At 45.8% G+C, this 18,076-nt stretch overlaps 1 protein-coding gene across 1 annotated transcript in view; it reads right to left on the bottom strand.

The window, feature by feature from the left end:
- Positions 1-18,076, bottom strand: part of Dgk (diacyl glycerol kinase 1) — a 222,674-nt gene that overhangs the window by 47,100 nt on the left and 157,498 nt on the right. The window contains 4 exon segments of the mRNA XM_069318563.1: positions 8,244-8,368; positions 8,524-8,665; positions 9,876-9,992; positions 10,424-10,603. Coding sequence (XP_069174664.1) covers positions 8,244-8,368; positions 8,524-8,665; positions 9,876-9,992; positions 10,424-10,603 — 564 coding nt within the window.

The following is an 18,076-nucleotide window of genomic DNA, read 5'->3' as shown; positions in this document are numbered from 1 at the left end:
GAGGAGGAAACAAGGAATACACAAGGAAGGAAGTGGCAGAAACCGACCCATCCCCCATATAGCAGCAAGTGCAGGCAAAACCGAGCAAAGGAGGTGCCAGGGAAGCGACGGGAGAGGCAGGACGAAAGAGCCAAAGCTAAAACCCTAGGAAGCACAACCAGGGGTGGACAAGCAGGTTTGGACAGAACCCCACGTACATGGAAGGGCCAAGCCAGGGACCCGAAGACCACGAAAAAAGAACACAAGCAAACCCCAACATGCAAACCCCAGGCACAAAACAGCAGCAAAGTGTCACACCACAACCTGACACAGGAACATGGACATGCCACTGCGAAACACATTAACAATGGACACGTGCAGCAGCAACATGCACCACATGCAACATGCAACATGTATGTAGCAACCTGTCTCTGCGAAGGCAGAGAAAGGTGCAGGCAGACTCCAGGCCGACCCCAGACAGGGCCAACGGAGACATGACAGAGCCCAGCAGGCCCAGAAACCTGCACACCAGGCGACCAACGGCAGAGATACCCGCTCGATACCTGCTTGATGGGGTTTCGGGAGTTCAGTTACTCCCTAAGCCTGGCCCGAGGCCAGGCATGATTTGTGAGAGGGAGGTCCACCAGGCTGGTGCTGGGAGCGGCCCGCAGGCCAACATACCCACCACAGCCAGGTTGGTCCAGAACCTCGAATAGAAAACAGGCTAGTGTTCTCGTGAAGATGTCCACAGATGTACAGCAATACGACTTATGCTCGCAGGTAGGACGCTTAACAACCGCAGACCTCTGATGTTCATACAGTGTTCCCTGAGTGTGCCTATGGCACTACCACTCTCCACTGGTACTATCCCACATGTTCGTCCATATAGGCGGGACCAAAGAGCTAGAGCTCAAACCCCGCAAACACAACCAGGCGAGCCCAACCAGGCGAGTACATAAACCAGCACCACAACCCACACACCTCACAACACGAAAGAGGTGGGTCCCCTGAATGACTCTAGCATGGGTTGGACATGCCTAAAAAAGGGACTGGAAGGGTTGAAAAGGGACAGTCACCGGTGTGCCGACGGTCTCATTTATACATAAATATACCTAAATAAAGACAGGTATATAAATAACTCCGCATCCAGCTCCCAGCCGAAAGACGCCAGACCGCAGAAACTCACCTTTTGAACGGAGGCACGAATGTGACACGACCCAACAGTGCCAAGAAGATCCCGGGAGCACCACCAGGGGAAGAAGCCAGAGCTGGACACGCAGGAGAGCAGGGTAGAGGCGAAGGAGGAGGCCCACACCCATGACACAAGGAAAACTTGGCGCCCTCCCCATGGCTGTAATCCAGGACACCCCCAGAGCTACGGGGCACATACCAGAGAAGGGAGAAGAGTGAGAGGCAAAGCACCCGAGAAAAAAGGGCGCAAAACACCAGCACTGACACACACCACCCAGACCAAAACAAACTCCCACAGCGCATGCGCAGGACACGCTGGCCGAACCGCACAACCCGCACAGCGGGAAGGCACCAACTAGGACTACTGCACAAGAAAAGTAGCCAAACAGAACGAAACCCTAGGGAACTGCTTATGAGAAAAAACAACCCATCACATGGGACAGGAGCCAAAAGAGGCAGCAGCGACAACAAAACCGGCCAATGAAGCGAAGACAAGGAGCCCAATGGGAACCCAACCGTACCACGAGTATCCCAACTGGGCTACAAGTAGCCCAATCCGGTGACCCGGACTAGGAGCCGACAGAGGTTCCAATAATACCTGTACGGAAAGTAGCAAAAACTTACCCGAACCCTCAAGAACACAGAAGCAAACACCAGTCCCGAAGGCACACAAAAGCACAGTCGCACCCAAGACCAAAAGTCATGTAGAACCCCAATAACAGGGGAAACATGACGAAGATACCCCGTCCCCAAAAAAGGGGGGAGCAACAGAGAAGAGCACCCACCTACAGGACGGAACCAACCGACTCAAAGGACAAGGAACCGAGCCCGGGAAGGAGCCGACGCCCAACAACACATACAGCGAGGGGGGAGGAAAACCCCACTCCGCGTAACCGCAAGCCCCTCCTAGAGTGTAGAAAAAAACCCCGCGGGGTCCTACGGGGCCTTAGGCCCCCCAAGGCAGCCCCTCCCCAGCCCCGGGAACCCACACAACAGGCCCTGGGGCCGAGCCGTCCCCCCAAATCCCTGGCTGTACCAGAAAACCGGGGCAGCCGCGAAAATACTAAGGAAGGGAGCCCACTGGCAGACTCTTACAACACGGCTGGAGGAACAGGCTTGAATGCCCTCGTCAATACCCCGGAAGAGGAATTCCCCGAGACCACCCGAGTCTCAAAACCATTGAACCCCGCCCTGACCCCGAACCCACAGACGGTAAGGAACCGGATGGAGGTAGGAAGGGGGAATCCAGGGAAAAGACAAGGGGGCATGGAAGAAACCGAAGCAACCAACACCCCCAAGTCCCAGCACGAACCAAAACGGGGCAGCCATGGGGCTCCCAGGTAGCAAACAAACGAGAGTGTTGCCACCACCAAAGCTCAACGTGTAACGCCCCTGCTGCCTGCACCCGCTCAGTCAGCACACAAATGGATAACCGAGCCACAACGAGCAACAAAACTCGCAGGACTCCAGGTCGAAGGTGTCACTGACCCTACAGGCAGCAGACGAAGGCAAAACAGAGAGTCACCCAGAGACAAGAGGTGAGAGCAACCGTCAAACTCGCTGGAAGCGAGGGGGGACTCTGGGGTCACATCCATCAGACCCGTGTACCCCCAGGGGTTTCCCAGGGTTCTGAGCGTGTACTATAAGAGGACTCGCGCTCTGATAATCCCAGGCAGGGTACTGCTAAATGGCACCCAAATCTACCAACAACTTTCTAAGAACTGAACCCCCGGGACGTGTACACTCACGGGGACCTAGCAGGGGGAACCACCAGAAATACTCAGAACACAAGGGACACAAGGGGCAAGAACGAAGGCAGACCCCCACCAGGTAGATAAACAAAATTAAAAAGAAACCCCACAAGAGGACAGCGTACCCAGGCAGAACAGAGCTGGCCGCCATATAGGTGAAAACAGGCTGTGCAGCACCCTGCTCCCCACCAGTGCAAAACTGCCCCTGACCCTAAGGCAGAACCCAAGGAACTTGTGGAAGGTGGGCCCAAGCCCCAAGGGCAGTACTTACCGGGCACCTAGGGAAAGGAACCCTAGGCGCATGCAGCCCGAGTAGTGGAGACTCACTCCCGGCTCACGTACCACCTAGAAGACAGACACCACACTCTAGGTACAGTGCTGAAACAACTACTGGAGCCAGAGCACACAACCAGTGCCTATAGCATCAGCCAAAGAACTGATAGGTGGATAGCCGGCATGAGAGGTCTGGGGCTTCCCTTTTTCCCTCCCGGTGAGGGGGGAACTGCGCAGACAGTGGCGAGGTGACGTGTGACGTCATACTAATTTGCTTGTTTTCTGTTGGGGAGTTCTATCCACTAGTTCAATTTTTGGTAGCAATTTTAACCAGAATAGAGGTTTGTTTTGGAATGCTTTCCTTTCTGGATGCTTGCCCTGGTCGATGGAAGACATAAAATGCTTCCAACCATACGGGGGTTTCTATAGGCCATTGTATCCCTTGCCTCTCTGAGAGGGCCAGGTTCTGGCCGTGGTCCCCGGTAGGCCCTAGAACTCCATACACATGACTGATGCAAAAGTCTGACATTACCATATCAGCCTGGTAAAGCTCCAAGGAGCCAACGGGGCTCCCCACAGAAATGCTATGTTATGGAATGTGGAATAAGAGAAAATAGACCACACACAACTTACAAATTATGTAGAAAGGACTTAAAGAACTCTAGCAAAGAAAGAAATCTAGGGGTGGTTCTGGATAGTAGACTGTCCCCAGAGGAACACATGAAGGACACTGTAGAAGGAGCATATGCTGCACTTTCCAACTTCAGAATTGCTTTTAATTACATGGATGGTGAAATACAAAGAAACTGTTCAAGACTTGTGAGACCAAAATTGGAATATGCAGCAATTGTATGGTTCATATATCTCAAGATGCACTTCAGTAAACTGGAAAAGGTGCAAAGGACTGCTACACAATGGCTTTCACAACTGAAAATGAGTTATGAAGAGAGATTAAAGGTGCTAAATATGCAGAAACTAGTAGATAGAAGAAAAAGAGGGATATGATCACCACTTACAAAATAATAACAGGAATCAACCAAACTGACAAAGAGGAATTCTTGAAACTGGCAACCTTAAGAACAAGACATCATAGATTTAAGCTAAGGAAACAAAAGTGCCGAAAAAATATTAAAAAGTTTTCTTTTGAAGAAAAGAAGTTAAGTGAGAAAGTGGTTGAGGCCAAAACTATCAGTAGTTTCAAAGCATTACTATATATATATATAACAAAGAGAGTGGGAAGATGGAACCCCAAGAGCATAGCTCTCAACCTGTAACTACACTTAGGTAATAACACTGAGGTAAGTACACTCTCCAACACTATATTAGTAAGTGCCTGTTTTCAATGAAATCAGACCAAATGGGTCTGATCTATGAGTTACTTTGAGCTCTGTAACTACTTCATACACTCATGAATATTGGAAGATTCTTGAACTCTGCCCAAAGTTTGTTAGTGTTTGTTTGTTTGTTAGTAGTAAACTAGACTCAGGGCCGTCTTAACAGCATTATGGGCCCCTGGGAAAACTAGTGTGCTGGGGCCCCTACGACAACCACTCACAAGAATAAAAAGTAAATGGTCGATAATATTAAACATATATTTATATTATTGGTACTTCAACAAAACTGGTGTTAAAACATTAAAAACATGCTGTAGAGCAGCAACTAATCAACATGATAAACATTTGAACACTACACAAGGCTTAAAAAACACAATAATACTCAGTAAGCTACACAGATTAGATCTTTGCCGCATGGCATATTAGTTTCCAATGATTGGCGTCACTTGTTTTGCGATTTAGCTTTGTGTTTCACCTTTCCAGGCTTCGCGATTAACCCTTCCCGGGTACGCCGGGGCACATCCAATTCCACCGATCGTTGTCACCTCTAAATCAACAACAACAACAGATTAGATGGCACAGTATGAAATTACTATGAACTTATTATAACAAGCATTTGTGACATTTCTTTTCAGAGAATTGCTTTATTATTGGCTTGAAGTCAATACTCGTCAGGATGTCATTTTCCATGCACACGAGTGAAAGCCAGTTCAAACGATGCTGCCCCATTGTGCTACGAAGCAGATTTTTTATAAGTTTCAGTCTTGAAAAAGAACATTCTCCTATACAGTTGGTCACCATCATGCACATGAACACACTGAGTGCAATTTCAACATTTGGGAATACAGATTTCAGATTGTCCCAAATTATTTTTCTGTACAGTGCAGGGAGCATCTCAATTTTCATCAAGTGCTTGAGATGCTTACATTCATTTAAAAGGTCATCATAATTTAGGTCTTTGTGATTCATATCAGCCAGATGTTCACACTTTTTCTTTATTGCATCAGAGGCAATGGTTTTCAATTCACTGAAGAAAGAAAACAGATTTCCAATCTGTGAATAAGCCTCTGCATGTTTGGTCAGTTAAAAGATTAGTGTCCAGAATAGGGAGGAAAGTTTCCACCTTGAATTTTTCGGCTTTAATGAGAAGTACCTCTTCTGCTGATTCCTCATAGCTACTAAGACGCACACATTGTTTTCGTTCTGGAAATATACTCCTGGCTTTGAATTCATATTCACTAAATTTGTATTTAGTTTTCTGAACATAGGTTTTCAAAGACTCAAGAAGATTCGTGGCAACAAGGATGTTAATATCCGTTGATTGCAGGACCTTGTTTGTTTTGTTCATTCTTTCTATCATGTCATTCCAAAGAATTGTGAAAAAGAGTGTTTCCAGGTTTTCCATTTTTTGCTCAATTCTTCTGCCTCTCGTCTTGTATTCACTTGCTGTTCATTGTCAGCTGATAGAGAATCCAGTGAATGTTTTATTTTTCTAGAAACCCCCATACAGAGCATGAACAGCATCAAAATGTGCTGACCATCGTGTGTCAGACAAATGCTTGATAAAATCTTTTCCTAAAGATGATGTTAATACATACCAGCGATGAGTAGAAACAACAAAAAATGAATACAAATGCTTATCAAAGTCAAAGAATTTGACAGTCTGTAGACAAGACTCCGCTGCTTCTACTCAACCATGTTCAGGCTGTGTCCAGCACAGGGGACATAGATGGCAAACTCATTAGGTTTATAAATCCGTGCTTGCAATCCAGTATATCGTCCAGACGTATTCAAGGCATTATTGTATGACTGACCACAGCATGTAGCAAAGGAAGATTCTTTCTGGGACAATAGTGCGACACACAAAGCAGTACAAATGACTTTGGGATGGTGAACAGAGTAGCCATTCATGTTTTACATACTAACTATTCCACAGTTCACATTTGAACACATTGTTTGATAAATATCTTGTCTTCATATTCTCTACTCCAGCTGTTTTATACACTGTGTGAGAGTTTGATAGGTTGCTATCATGATTTTTACATAATGAGGACCCACTACAAATCCAGTAATCTATTGTGTTAGCATCATTAATGTTCCATAGCCCTCGATCTGTCTCTTGGATTGCAAACTCCTTTACTGTTACAGATTTGTGTATTTCCTCTTGTAAAATGTCACCAGCAGCAGCTGGTACTGTATGATGGTACTGTATGTCTGCCAAAACTGAATGATTGGTAGCAGGAATGGATGTAGATGTGGATGCTATATCTGAAGGAACAGTACTTGTGGCTGACATTGCAAGAATGGATGCTAATGTGGATGCTATATCTAAAGGAAGGATATGAGTGTCTGTTGTTGCACCTGTGTTGAGCCACGATGTTAATTTTGGAAGTTTTCCTTTTTTCTCCTCCTCCTCTGCAGCTCTTCCTTTTCTGTGCTCCACCCAAAACATTACGTTTCATTTCTGCTCAAAGAGTTATTCACCTGGAAATATGTCTTAAGTATTTAGTATTTAGCCCCACACGAGGATGTAGGGTTATATTATATAAGTGTGCTTGCACCAAGACTGAAATATTTAAACATTCTGCTTTCATAATGCACATGTCCTATGCTCTTGGGGCCCCCTGGGCAAGTGCCTATCAGGCCCATGCAGTAAGACGGCTCTGACTAGACTTGCATCACATGTTTTCTACCGATTCTGTGTATGACTAACCATCCTGTGAGAGAGAGGTATTAGATGAACTATTGCCTAGCTTTTGATCTACACTCTGTAATCCTTCATATAGAATAGGATAGCAGCACATTACTATGTGTACCTAAGCTTGTTAATATAAAAAAATGTTTGAAAATTAATGATTCATTTTATTTGGGTTGGGGTAGTTGACAAAGAATGTTAACTTTCCACTTTAAGCTGGTTTGATGACTTAGTGCAGCCTTATAGTCGAGTGAAGAGAATCTGACGTCAGAAATCACATACTTACCATAAAATATTACATAGAAGACATATCATAGTCTAAGAGTATCTAATGAGTTAACATCGAGCATACTGTATATTCAAAATGCTATCATATATCTTATACCTATCATCGTTTGACTATATAACTTTTAAATTACATCTTATATATTATCTCCATTTAATTTAAATTATATAATAGGATTATTTCCTAATGATCTAGAGCTAAAGTTCAGAAAATTAACCACTTGGATACCTTTTAATACCCAATATGAAAACACTTTCACCTTCTGATATAAGATAACCTTACACACAGAAATCACAATAGCGTGATATATCAAATGAATAAATCCACAAGGGCCGTGATGAGGGTTCGAACTTACGTCCAGGATAATCCCAGACGTGCCTTAATCGACTGAGCCACGACATGGTCAAAAGAATTGCACCCGGGATTGCTACTGCTCTCACACGGATCCCGCAGTCTCTTCGAGACACAAACCGGGGTTTGACATAATTCCCCCATGCACTTGGGCTCTGTCAACAAGCTGTTCTACCTCTTCGCCCTTATTCAGTGAACGTTCAGTATGGAGATAATATATAAGATGTAATTTAAAACCTCATCACAGCCTTTGTGGATTTATTCATAAGATAACCTTCTTATGTTCCTAAACTATTTTAACTGAGAATGTACACTAACTCCTTCAACTAATTACTAGTTGCAACCTATTACTCTACAGTTTACCATAAAACAAAAAACCATACCTTAAGAATTTTGTGAAGAGACTCCCCTTCGTATCCACCACCCCATCTGAGGCATCGGGCTAAATCGTTGCCAGTACCCAGTGGGATGATGCCTACGCACGGTGCCTGGCTCCACTGGACCTTGTCTGTGGAGGTGACTGACTCAACAAGAGCACTTGGCACTCAGCACATTTTTCAAAGATTATCTTCAATAATTGATATATAAATTTAACTGCAAAGAATCACAGCCCTTCTTTATGTGATCTTTCCTCAAATAAGTCTAAAGAGCAAGATGACCTACCCATCTGCTCGAGGATCCAACCTATGGTACCGTCACCACCACACACAATAACCCGGACATTAGGAACATCCTTGAATAACTGAAGGCCAGGCAGGGGGCCATCTTTTGCCAGGTTATACACCTGGCGGGGGTTTAGCAGGTACTGTATTAAGAAACAAAGTGATATCAAAGTTAGCTGGAGCTTAATTATACAGGTAACAAATTTAAATAGTTGTATGTGGCATTTACTAAAAGTAATACTAAGGATTTATCCAAGAAATTTGACATCATTGACAATTAACACAATTCAAATTTTCAGGTGATGCTAAGATTTATGGTAAAGTGGGAAGTGAAAATGATATCGAGGTCTACAAAGATCTACATAAACTCCACGAACGGTCAGAAGACTGGCAAATGTTTTAATATAAAAAATGCAGGACTTTGCATGTGGGACATAACAATCCACATCACAACTACCAGATTAACAGCATTACCTTACAGCAGACTGATGAATAAAAGGACCTTGGAGTTGGAATCCATCATTCACTGAAAGTTGAACAATAAATGGGAGCTTCAGTAAAAAAAAAGGCTAACTAAACCCTAGGATTAATGAAGCAAACCTCTGACTTTAAGGAAAAGAAGGTACTTATTCAACTGTATAAAGCGCTGGTGCACCCTCAATTAGATTATTGTATCCACGTATGTGACCTCATCTTCAGAAAGCCAAATCTGCTATGGAGAAAGTTCAACACTGGACAACAAAAGTCATTCCAGAACTAAGTCAACTCTCATACCAGGAACAGTTGAGGGGCCACATTGCAAACCAGACATGACAGGGTGCTTCTCATTGAAACTTTTAAAATACTAAACAACTTGGAGAATATTGATCCAGACAAGTTCTTCAGATGGTCAGATATAACACAAACAAGGAGCCATGGTTTCAAGCTCAAGCCACAATCTAGGACTAAAACAGGAGATGCTTTTAAGCCTATAAAGCTTATAAACTCATTGAACTGCCTACCCACTGAAGCCATAAAGGCCAAAACACTGTGGAATTTTACAATAACAAAAATTGAACAAATCATCAGGACAAATGGGGAGAGGAGGGGAGGACCTTTAACAAGCAGCCCTCATCAAGGCCACCAGAGTGTTTACTAACAGTGGTTTAAAAGTCACAAAAGACAAATTAGCCAAAAAGTGTAACTATACTTTGGTACTATTCAACAGGTCTGCCTGTAATACCTGATTTTTTATATTTAAACACAAACTTGCCTGAAAGCTAAGGGTGCTGGACTACCTTAGATTTTACTACAAGGTGAAAGTAACTTGCATCTAGCATGTCATGCTTCAGTATACAAAATTCAAACTTTTACTTGAAATTTCCTGAGGATTCTGGCACCTTGCCTCCCTCCACTCTTAGGATTGACAAAGACAGCCAATGGATGAGTCCCAGGCAGTGGTGTGATCTGGAAAGACATGGGAGCCGACATCTGTGGGATAGAGTGTTTACCGATTACTTTTGTGCTTGAAGGATGAATGCTATTAGCATTTTGTGATAATTGTATTACTTCTAATACACGGGGTAGAGATACATTGACAAGGAAGGTATTGACAAATATTTCAAAGCATAAAGTGTCTAATATTCAACCTACTCTCCCACCTTCAATAGTAAGTGAAATTTTCAACTATCAAACTTCTCCAAAGTTACTAAATATAAAATTCAATGAAAGTATATTTAAAATTTGAAATACTGTATAACTGGTCCAAAACAAACTTTTTAAAAATGGGATTTGACTACTTCTGAAATGGAAAAGAAATTGTATCATGCCCTCGAGTGGGAGAACGTGGTGCTACCTCATCCCCATTATGTCAATCAAAAGTAACTGGATATTAAATTAGTAGCAATACTAGAACCACTCACAGTGCCTTCACTGAGTCCACCTGGTGTTGACTCGGACCGATGGAGGTCCTTCTTTTCCTTCGATATGGATCTTTGACGATCCAGGACGATAGGGCAGATTGCTGTTGGGGGAAGAACATGTACTCTGTGTTCTCCAAAGTTACATTCAGGTTTAACTTGGGAAGCACATCTGTTGTGGAGCTGGAAGAACAACCAAGCAACAAATGTGTTGTATATAATGAAGAAGAGCACAATACAGAATTTTAACAGTTTAAATAAAATAATACTATATAGGTATTTAGTTTTTGTTAAACTTAATAATACAAGTATGTTAATCTAATATTCATGCTAAATGACAGTAATTTAGTAAAAAACACTAGCGTTGAATGTAATGAAACGCCATTTTCTGGGCGAGTCTCAGAGGCTCCCTGGAGCTTACCTGGCTGATATGTATTTATTAGATCATGGCATCAGTCTATTTGATTAGAGATCTATGCCTACCGTGGACCACGAGCCAGAACCTGGCCCCCTCACAGAGGCAGGAGGAGCAATGGCCTATAGAAACCCCCCAAGTGGTTGGAAGCATTCAATGTCTGCCATCGACCAGGTTAGGCACTCAAAGGTAGGCGCCTCAAAACAAACACCACCTGGTTAAAAATTGCTACAGAAAGCCAAACTATCAAGCAGAACAGCCAATCTTAAAACAAGCAAACAAGCATGGCGTCACAACCACCGCCGCACCACTGTCTGCACAGCTTCCCCTCTGACTGAGAGGAGGAAGGGGTAGCTCCAGACCCCTGTGCCAGCCATCCAACCCCAGTTCTGAGGCTGAATATAAAAAACGTGAATACTGCCAACTGGAGGGAGGGAGAGTTGCCGGGGAGCCTCCAGAACTTGCCTAGAAAACGGCGTTTCATTACAATCAACACTGGTTTTCTGTGGAGAGCCCCTCCGGCTCTTCAGAGCTACCTGACTACAGAAAAATAAAAGAGGAATTTACCTGGAAGGCAGCTGCCACTCCCACCTTAACTCTAAATCGAGGTAACTGGCTGCAACCTGCGACCCAAAGCGACACACACCTGACTAGGGCCAGGAACATTAACGAAGTAACGAGTGGCCAGGACCCGGTTTGACCTCCAAAACCCTTGTGCCCGAATGTCAGCCCAAGACATATTACCAGAAACGGCAGCTAAAGCAGCAAATTTGAGAACATCATGGGCACGAGGATACACCGCAGGCTGGCTGGACCGAATAACCCTGTGGGGACCCCGAGCCTGGGAACAGGGAAGAAGGGAAACTGGGTCAACATAAAGACCATCCCCCACTGTGGTGCACAGATAGCACCAATGCAGCCCCAGCTGAACCAACTAAGCATCAACTACCCAAGGACCCCTCCGAAAAGCTGCCGTCTCGTTCCTTGCCAGAAGAGAAGGAGATGGCTACAAGAAAACTAACCTACCACTAGGACCAAAAAAGCAGAAACCCCTGTGCTGGAGGAGAGCATGACTCTCCCCGACCTGACCCTCCAGAGGCCAATGCCAACAAGAAAAGAGCCTTATCAAAATAATCCCAAACCGAAGGGGCCACCACAAACCAAGGAGAAGAGAGAAAAAGAGAGCACCACGGTCCAACGCCCAGGACGGCGCAGGCGGCGCATGAGCAGGCCGGTGGTGCAATAACGCACAAGACAGCTGGCAAAATGGAGCAGAAGTAACATCCACCCCAAACGTAAGCAGGAGCAGTTCCACCAGCACCACACGATACGAGGCGACAGTATTCGGCATAAGATGAGGGTCCTGAAACAGCCAAGAGAGAGAGAGAGGACGAAACAATCCGATCCAAAACCGAAGACAACCTATGAAGAGACAAAAAATGAGACGGAGACGAAACACGCAGATCGGACACCATCAATGAAGCCACCTGATCACCATACAAGTGGTGATAGACCTGCATCAGAAAGACAAGATGTGAAGATCGGAGAAGATCGAACCAGCCATGTACCGACTGGACAAAAGAGGCGAAGCCTCTTCTGCTGGAAGAGGCGAAGCCGCAGAAAAGTCCCCGGGTTCAGACACTGAGCAAGCAGTGCCAGAAACCAAAGCTGGGCTGGCCACCAAGGGGCCAACAGGACATCTCTTCCCTGGTATGTCTCCAACCGAGCCAGAACCCAAAGCAACAGCAGAACCGAGAGGGAAGAGGTAAAGGTAACCCCACCTCCACCAGTCCTGATAGGCATCGACACCGACAGCCTCACAGTCGGGGAAGGGCGCCACATATACCTGTAGATGCCTCTTCCACCCCAATGTGAAGAGGTCCACCTCTGGGCGCCCGTACGTCCAGCAAAGCCAACTGAATGAGTCGGCACTGATCGTCCATTCCATGGAAAGGGGAATGAACCGGGACAGGCTGTTCGCCAGGACGTTGGACACCCCCTGGATGTGAACTGCCAGGGGAGCCAAACCCTGAGAACTCAGCAGACAAGTCACCCGAAGCGACCAACCCCAAAGAGCCAAAGACAGCAACAAACCCCCCTTGCTTCAGGCAATGAGCCACTGGGGCGCAGTCTGAATGGAGCCGGATTGTCAATCTGCAAGTGACATAAACCCTCCAAAGCGACAGCCACACTACTGCAAACTCCCGCACAGTGCTGTGAGCCTGACAGAAGGACGGACCCCATCGACCCTGACGGCCTGGTGAACACTGGTCATAAAACCCCAGTCAAGAGATGACACAGTTGTATACACATAGAGCGAGGGCTTGGGTAAGCACCACGGCAGTGAACCCGAAAAAGAAGCTGGTGATGCAGCAGCTGATGCAAAGCCCTCAGAGGCTGAACCCAGCGATCGCGAGAGTGGCAGAAGTGGCGTCCCAATAGGAACCACAACAGTCGCAGAAGCCAGACCCAACCCGGTGGGTAAACCAGCATGGCAATGTTCAGACTCCCGCATAGCTGCTTGAGCAATCAACGAGTGACCCGGGAGCCCCCCAGAAACAGCCGATGGTGGGACCGCAGTCACAGTAACGACACTGAGGGGAGAGACAAGGAAGTGATCCGAGAGTCCCACATAAGACCCAGCCAAGTCCGAACCTGAGAGGGAACCAGATGGGACTTCCTCCAGTTCACCAAGAACCGAAACCCAGTGAGCTGGGAAAAAAACAAACCCCTGGGGAGCAGACACGCAGACCAGCTGGAAGCCCAGACCAGCCAGTTGTCGAGGTAAGCCAGAACCCGAACCCCCTAACAGATACAAACGGGTCACCATGACCCGGGTAAGGCATGTAAAAATGTGATGTACAAGATTCAAGCCGAATGGAAAGCAACGAAAACGGAAAGCCTGCTGCCCCATGATAAAACCAAGCCAGTCCATGAACCCTGGATGAATCGGGATGTGCCAATACATGTCTCAGAGGTCTTGACTCAGGAGGAGGATGACCGGACAGAGTGCAGGGGAAGAGGCGTGTCTCACCAGCCCCGAACCCTTCGAAGGAGGAGGAGCCACCCATCGCCCCTGCAAGCTACAGGAAATGACCTGAAATGGCCACGAATCATGGGACCAGGCAAGAGCAAACGATTCGAGCCTCCCTACCCATCACACCATCAACGAGGCAAACCATGAGAGGGCCAACAACCCTTACAAAAGCCCAACCAACGCTCAGAGTGAGCACTGTGCCGACCAGATGCTGACGGTTCCGCAGGAGAGGCCGGTCCTGAATTTGGCATTACTGGCTAAAGATGACCGAAGGAACCTTGAGCCCTGGCACGACCCTTCCAGGCAGGACCCCAAAGCCTCCCTCCGGAGAACCAACAAGTCCGAAATAGGCAGGCAACTAGATGAAACTGCCTGCAGAATGCACCACCACAGACTCTGCAAACAGCAACGGACAAAAGGGGAATGAAAATCTAAGAGCCAGGGCCCAAGCAGATTCCAAAGAGTGGACGAGCACTGCCTGTCAGCACATGAGGCAAAAAGCAAAGACACCGCTTCCTTCAGAATCGGCACAAACAACTTCAACAAAGCAGCCGACGCCGTAGCTGCCGAGGCAAGCACACAGGATGCTGGCCTGGAACCCAGCTCCAACACATCCACCTTGAGCAAATCCAAAGACAGGTCAAACAGGAAAAAGAAGAGCAAGACAGAAGCCAAATGCCCATGAGCACGCAAATCCTCAGCCACCAGGGAAGCCGAAAGGGAGGGAACCTGCACACAAAGCTACACCTGGCCAATGTCGCAAGGAAGCACAGGGGTGAACAAGCACCCACTGAGGTGCTCAAACTCACCCCCCCAGGTAAACCTGAACAACCGTAGTCAACTCCCTCCACTCAAGTGTGCGGGTCCGACAGAATGCATGCCACGACCCTAACGAAAAGAAAGGGCAGTCTGCTAGCCAGGAAGACTTTGGCACCTTGTAACGCACGCAGTAAGGAAAAGAGGAGGCTAACTCAAAAGAAGAAGGATTCATTATCGAGGCGTAATCTGGGTCTCGCAGGAGGTAAGCTGTAATGGCCTCCTGCACCTCCTTCGGCGGGATGCAGGAAGTCGAAAACCTCCAGAAGGAGGGAACCGAGGAACCCAAGGGAACCCGGAACCAAATCTGGGGAGGAGTCGAACCCATATCAAACTCATACAGGGAGGAGGGCAGGGATAGGAAAACCCCTTCTCCTGTAACAACAAGCCTCGTGCCGAGGGTACCAATACCCATGCAGGGTCAAATGGGGCCCAAGCCCCCAAGTCAACTCCTCCCTGGGAGTTGGCTCAGCCTTGGAATCCTCCACATTAGGACCTGGGGCAGAGCCGTCCTCCAAACCGTCCGCCTCTGGAGAAAAGGCAGAGTACACCAGTAAAGCATGAAAGAAGGGGGTCTGCTGGCAAGAAGCAGACCAGCTTCTAAAGCCCCGGCAGGAGGAACAGGCTCGAATATCTCCGCCACTGATCGGAAGGGGCAATCTCCTTAGCAACCAGACTTTCACCACCAAGAAAGCCCTGCCCTGACTCTGAAATTCTCTGACATTTGGGAGTGAGGGAGGGGAGGAGGGAAGGGTTGAACAGGTTGATCTACAGCAGGGGAAGGACGCAGACAAGGGGGCACAGACAAAACCAAAGTCAAGGCAAGTAATGCCCCCAAGTCCGGGTCCCTATAATCAAAGCAGGGCAGCCTTGGGGCATTAGAAAAGGCAACCAACCTAGCACGTTGCAGCAACCTAAACCTCACATGCAATGCTGAAGCTCCCTGCACCCAAAAATCAATAGCAGTGGACTGGGTGAACTGGAGTGCAAGTAAGGAACACCACTACGAGGCTACGAGGATGAGGGAAGGGGACGTTCCCTCCATGCTAGATTTGATATTTACCAGGAAGGAGGAAGAGATATTTGACATTCAGTACCTTCCTCCCTTGGGTAAAAGTGACCATGTCTTTTTGGGAATAAAGTATGCAATGCGTTATAAGCTGGAAGAAAATAAGGAGGTTGAAACAGTTGAAAAACCAGACTTCAGGAGAGGACATTATGGTGACCTTAGAAATTTTTTTAGTGAGTATAATTGGACAGACTTGATGCTAGGCAAGGAAGTGAATGAGATGTATGGCAAGTTTTGTGAAATATATGATAAAGGCACAAAAAAATTTATACCAAAACAGAGATGCAGAACTAGGAAACAGGATTGGTTCAATAGAAATTGCGAGAGGGCTAGAGACCGAAAGACACAAAAATGGAATCAATACAGGAAGAGGCCGAACCTCCAAACATACCAGCGATACAAAGATGCGAGAAACAACTACACGGCAGTGAGGAGAGAGGCAGAAAGAAATTTTAAAAAAGGGATTGCGGACAAATGTAAAACAGAACCAGGTCTATTCTATAAATTCATAAACAACAAATTGCAGGTAAAGGATAATATTCAGAGGTTGAAAATGGGAAATAGATTCACGGAAGATGAAAAGGAAATGTGTGAAACACTAAACGAAAAGTTCCAAAGTGTGTTTGTACAAAATGAAATCTTTAGGGAACCAGATACAATAAGAATTCCAGAGAACAACATAGAACACATAGAGGTGTCTAGAGACGAAGTGGAAAAAATGCTCAAGGAGCTCGGTAAGAACAAAGCAGCTGGCCCAGATGGCGTTTCACCATGGGTTCTGAGAGAATGTGCATCTGAGCTCAGCATTCCACTTCACCTGATCTTTCAGGCATCCCTGTGTACAGGAATCGTAGCAGACGGGTGGAAACAGGCTAACATAGTTCCAATCTACAAAAGTGGCAGCAGGGAAGACCCCCTCAATTATAGACCTGTATCATTGACAAGTGTAATAGTGAAAGTATTGGAAAAACTAATCAAAACTAAATGGGTAGAACACCTAGAGAGAAATGATATAATATCAGACAGACAGTATGGTTTTCGATCTGGAAGATCCTGTGTATCGAATTTACTCAGTTTCTATGATCGAGCCACAGAGATATTACAGGAAAGAGATGGTTGGGTTGATTGCATCTATCTGGACCTAAAAAAGGCTTTCGACAGAGTTCCACATAAGAGGTTGTTCTGGAAACTGGAAAATATTGGAGGGGTGACAGGTAAGCTTCTATCATGGATGAAAAATTTTCTGACTGATAGAAAAATGAGGGCAGTAATCAGAGGCAATGTATCAGAATGGAGAAATGTCACAAGTGGAGTACCACAGGGTTCAGTTCTTGCACCAGTGATGTTTATTGTGTACATAAATGATCTACCAGTTGGTATACAGAATTATATGAACATGTTTGCTGATGATGCTAAGATAATAGGAAGGATAAGAAATTTAGATGACTGTCATGCCCTTCAAAAAGACCTGGACAAAATAAGTATATGGAGCACCACTTGGCAAATGGAATTTAATGTTAATAAATGTCATGTTATGGAATGTGGAATAGGAGAACATAGACCCCACACAACCTATATATTATGTGAGAAATCTTTAAAGAATTCTGATAAAGAAAGAGATCTAGGAGTGGTTCTAGATAGAAAACTATCACCTGAGGACCACATAAAGAATATTGTGCAAGGAGCCTATGCTATGCTTTCTAACTTCAGAATTGCATTTAAATACATGGATGGCGATATACTAAAGAAATTGTTCATGACTTTTGTTAGGCCAAAGCTAGAATATGCAGCTGTTGTGTGGTGCCCATATCTTAAGAAGCACATCAACAAACTGGAAAAGGTGCAAAGACATGCTACTAAGTGGCTCCCAGAACTGAAGGGCAAGAGCTACGAGGAGAGGTTAGAAGCATTAAATATGCCAAAACTAGAAGACAGAAGAAAAAGAGGTGATATGATCACTACATACAAAATAGTAACAGGAATTGATAAAATCGACAGGGAAGACTTCCTGAGACCTGGAATTTCAAGAACAAGAGGTCATAGATTTAAACTAGCTAAACACAGATGCCGAAGAAATATAAGAAAATTCACCTTCGCAAATAGAGTGGTAGACGGTTGGAACAAGTTAAGTGAGAAGGTGGTGGAGGCCAAGACCGTCAGTAGTTTCAAAGCGTTATATGACAAAGAGTGCTGGGAAGACGGGACACCACGAGCGTAGCTCTCATCCTGTAACTACACTTAGGTAATTACACTTAGGTAATTACTCGCAGGACTCCGGGTCAAAGGTGTCATTAACACAACAGGCAGCATGGCAAAGGC

Source organism: Procambarus clarkii, chromosome 90 (assembly GCF_040958095.1).
Source record: "Procambarus clarkii isolate CNS0578487 chromosome 90, FALCON_Pclarkii_2.0, whole genome shotgun sequence".
NCBI lineage: Eukaryota > Metazoa > Arthropoda > Malacostraca > Decapoda > Cambaridae > Procambarus > Procambarus clarkii.
This window is presented reverse-complemented; position numbering and strand designations above follow the sequence as displayed.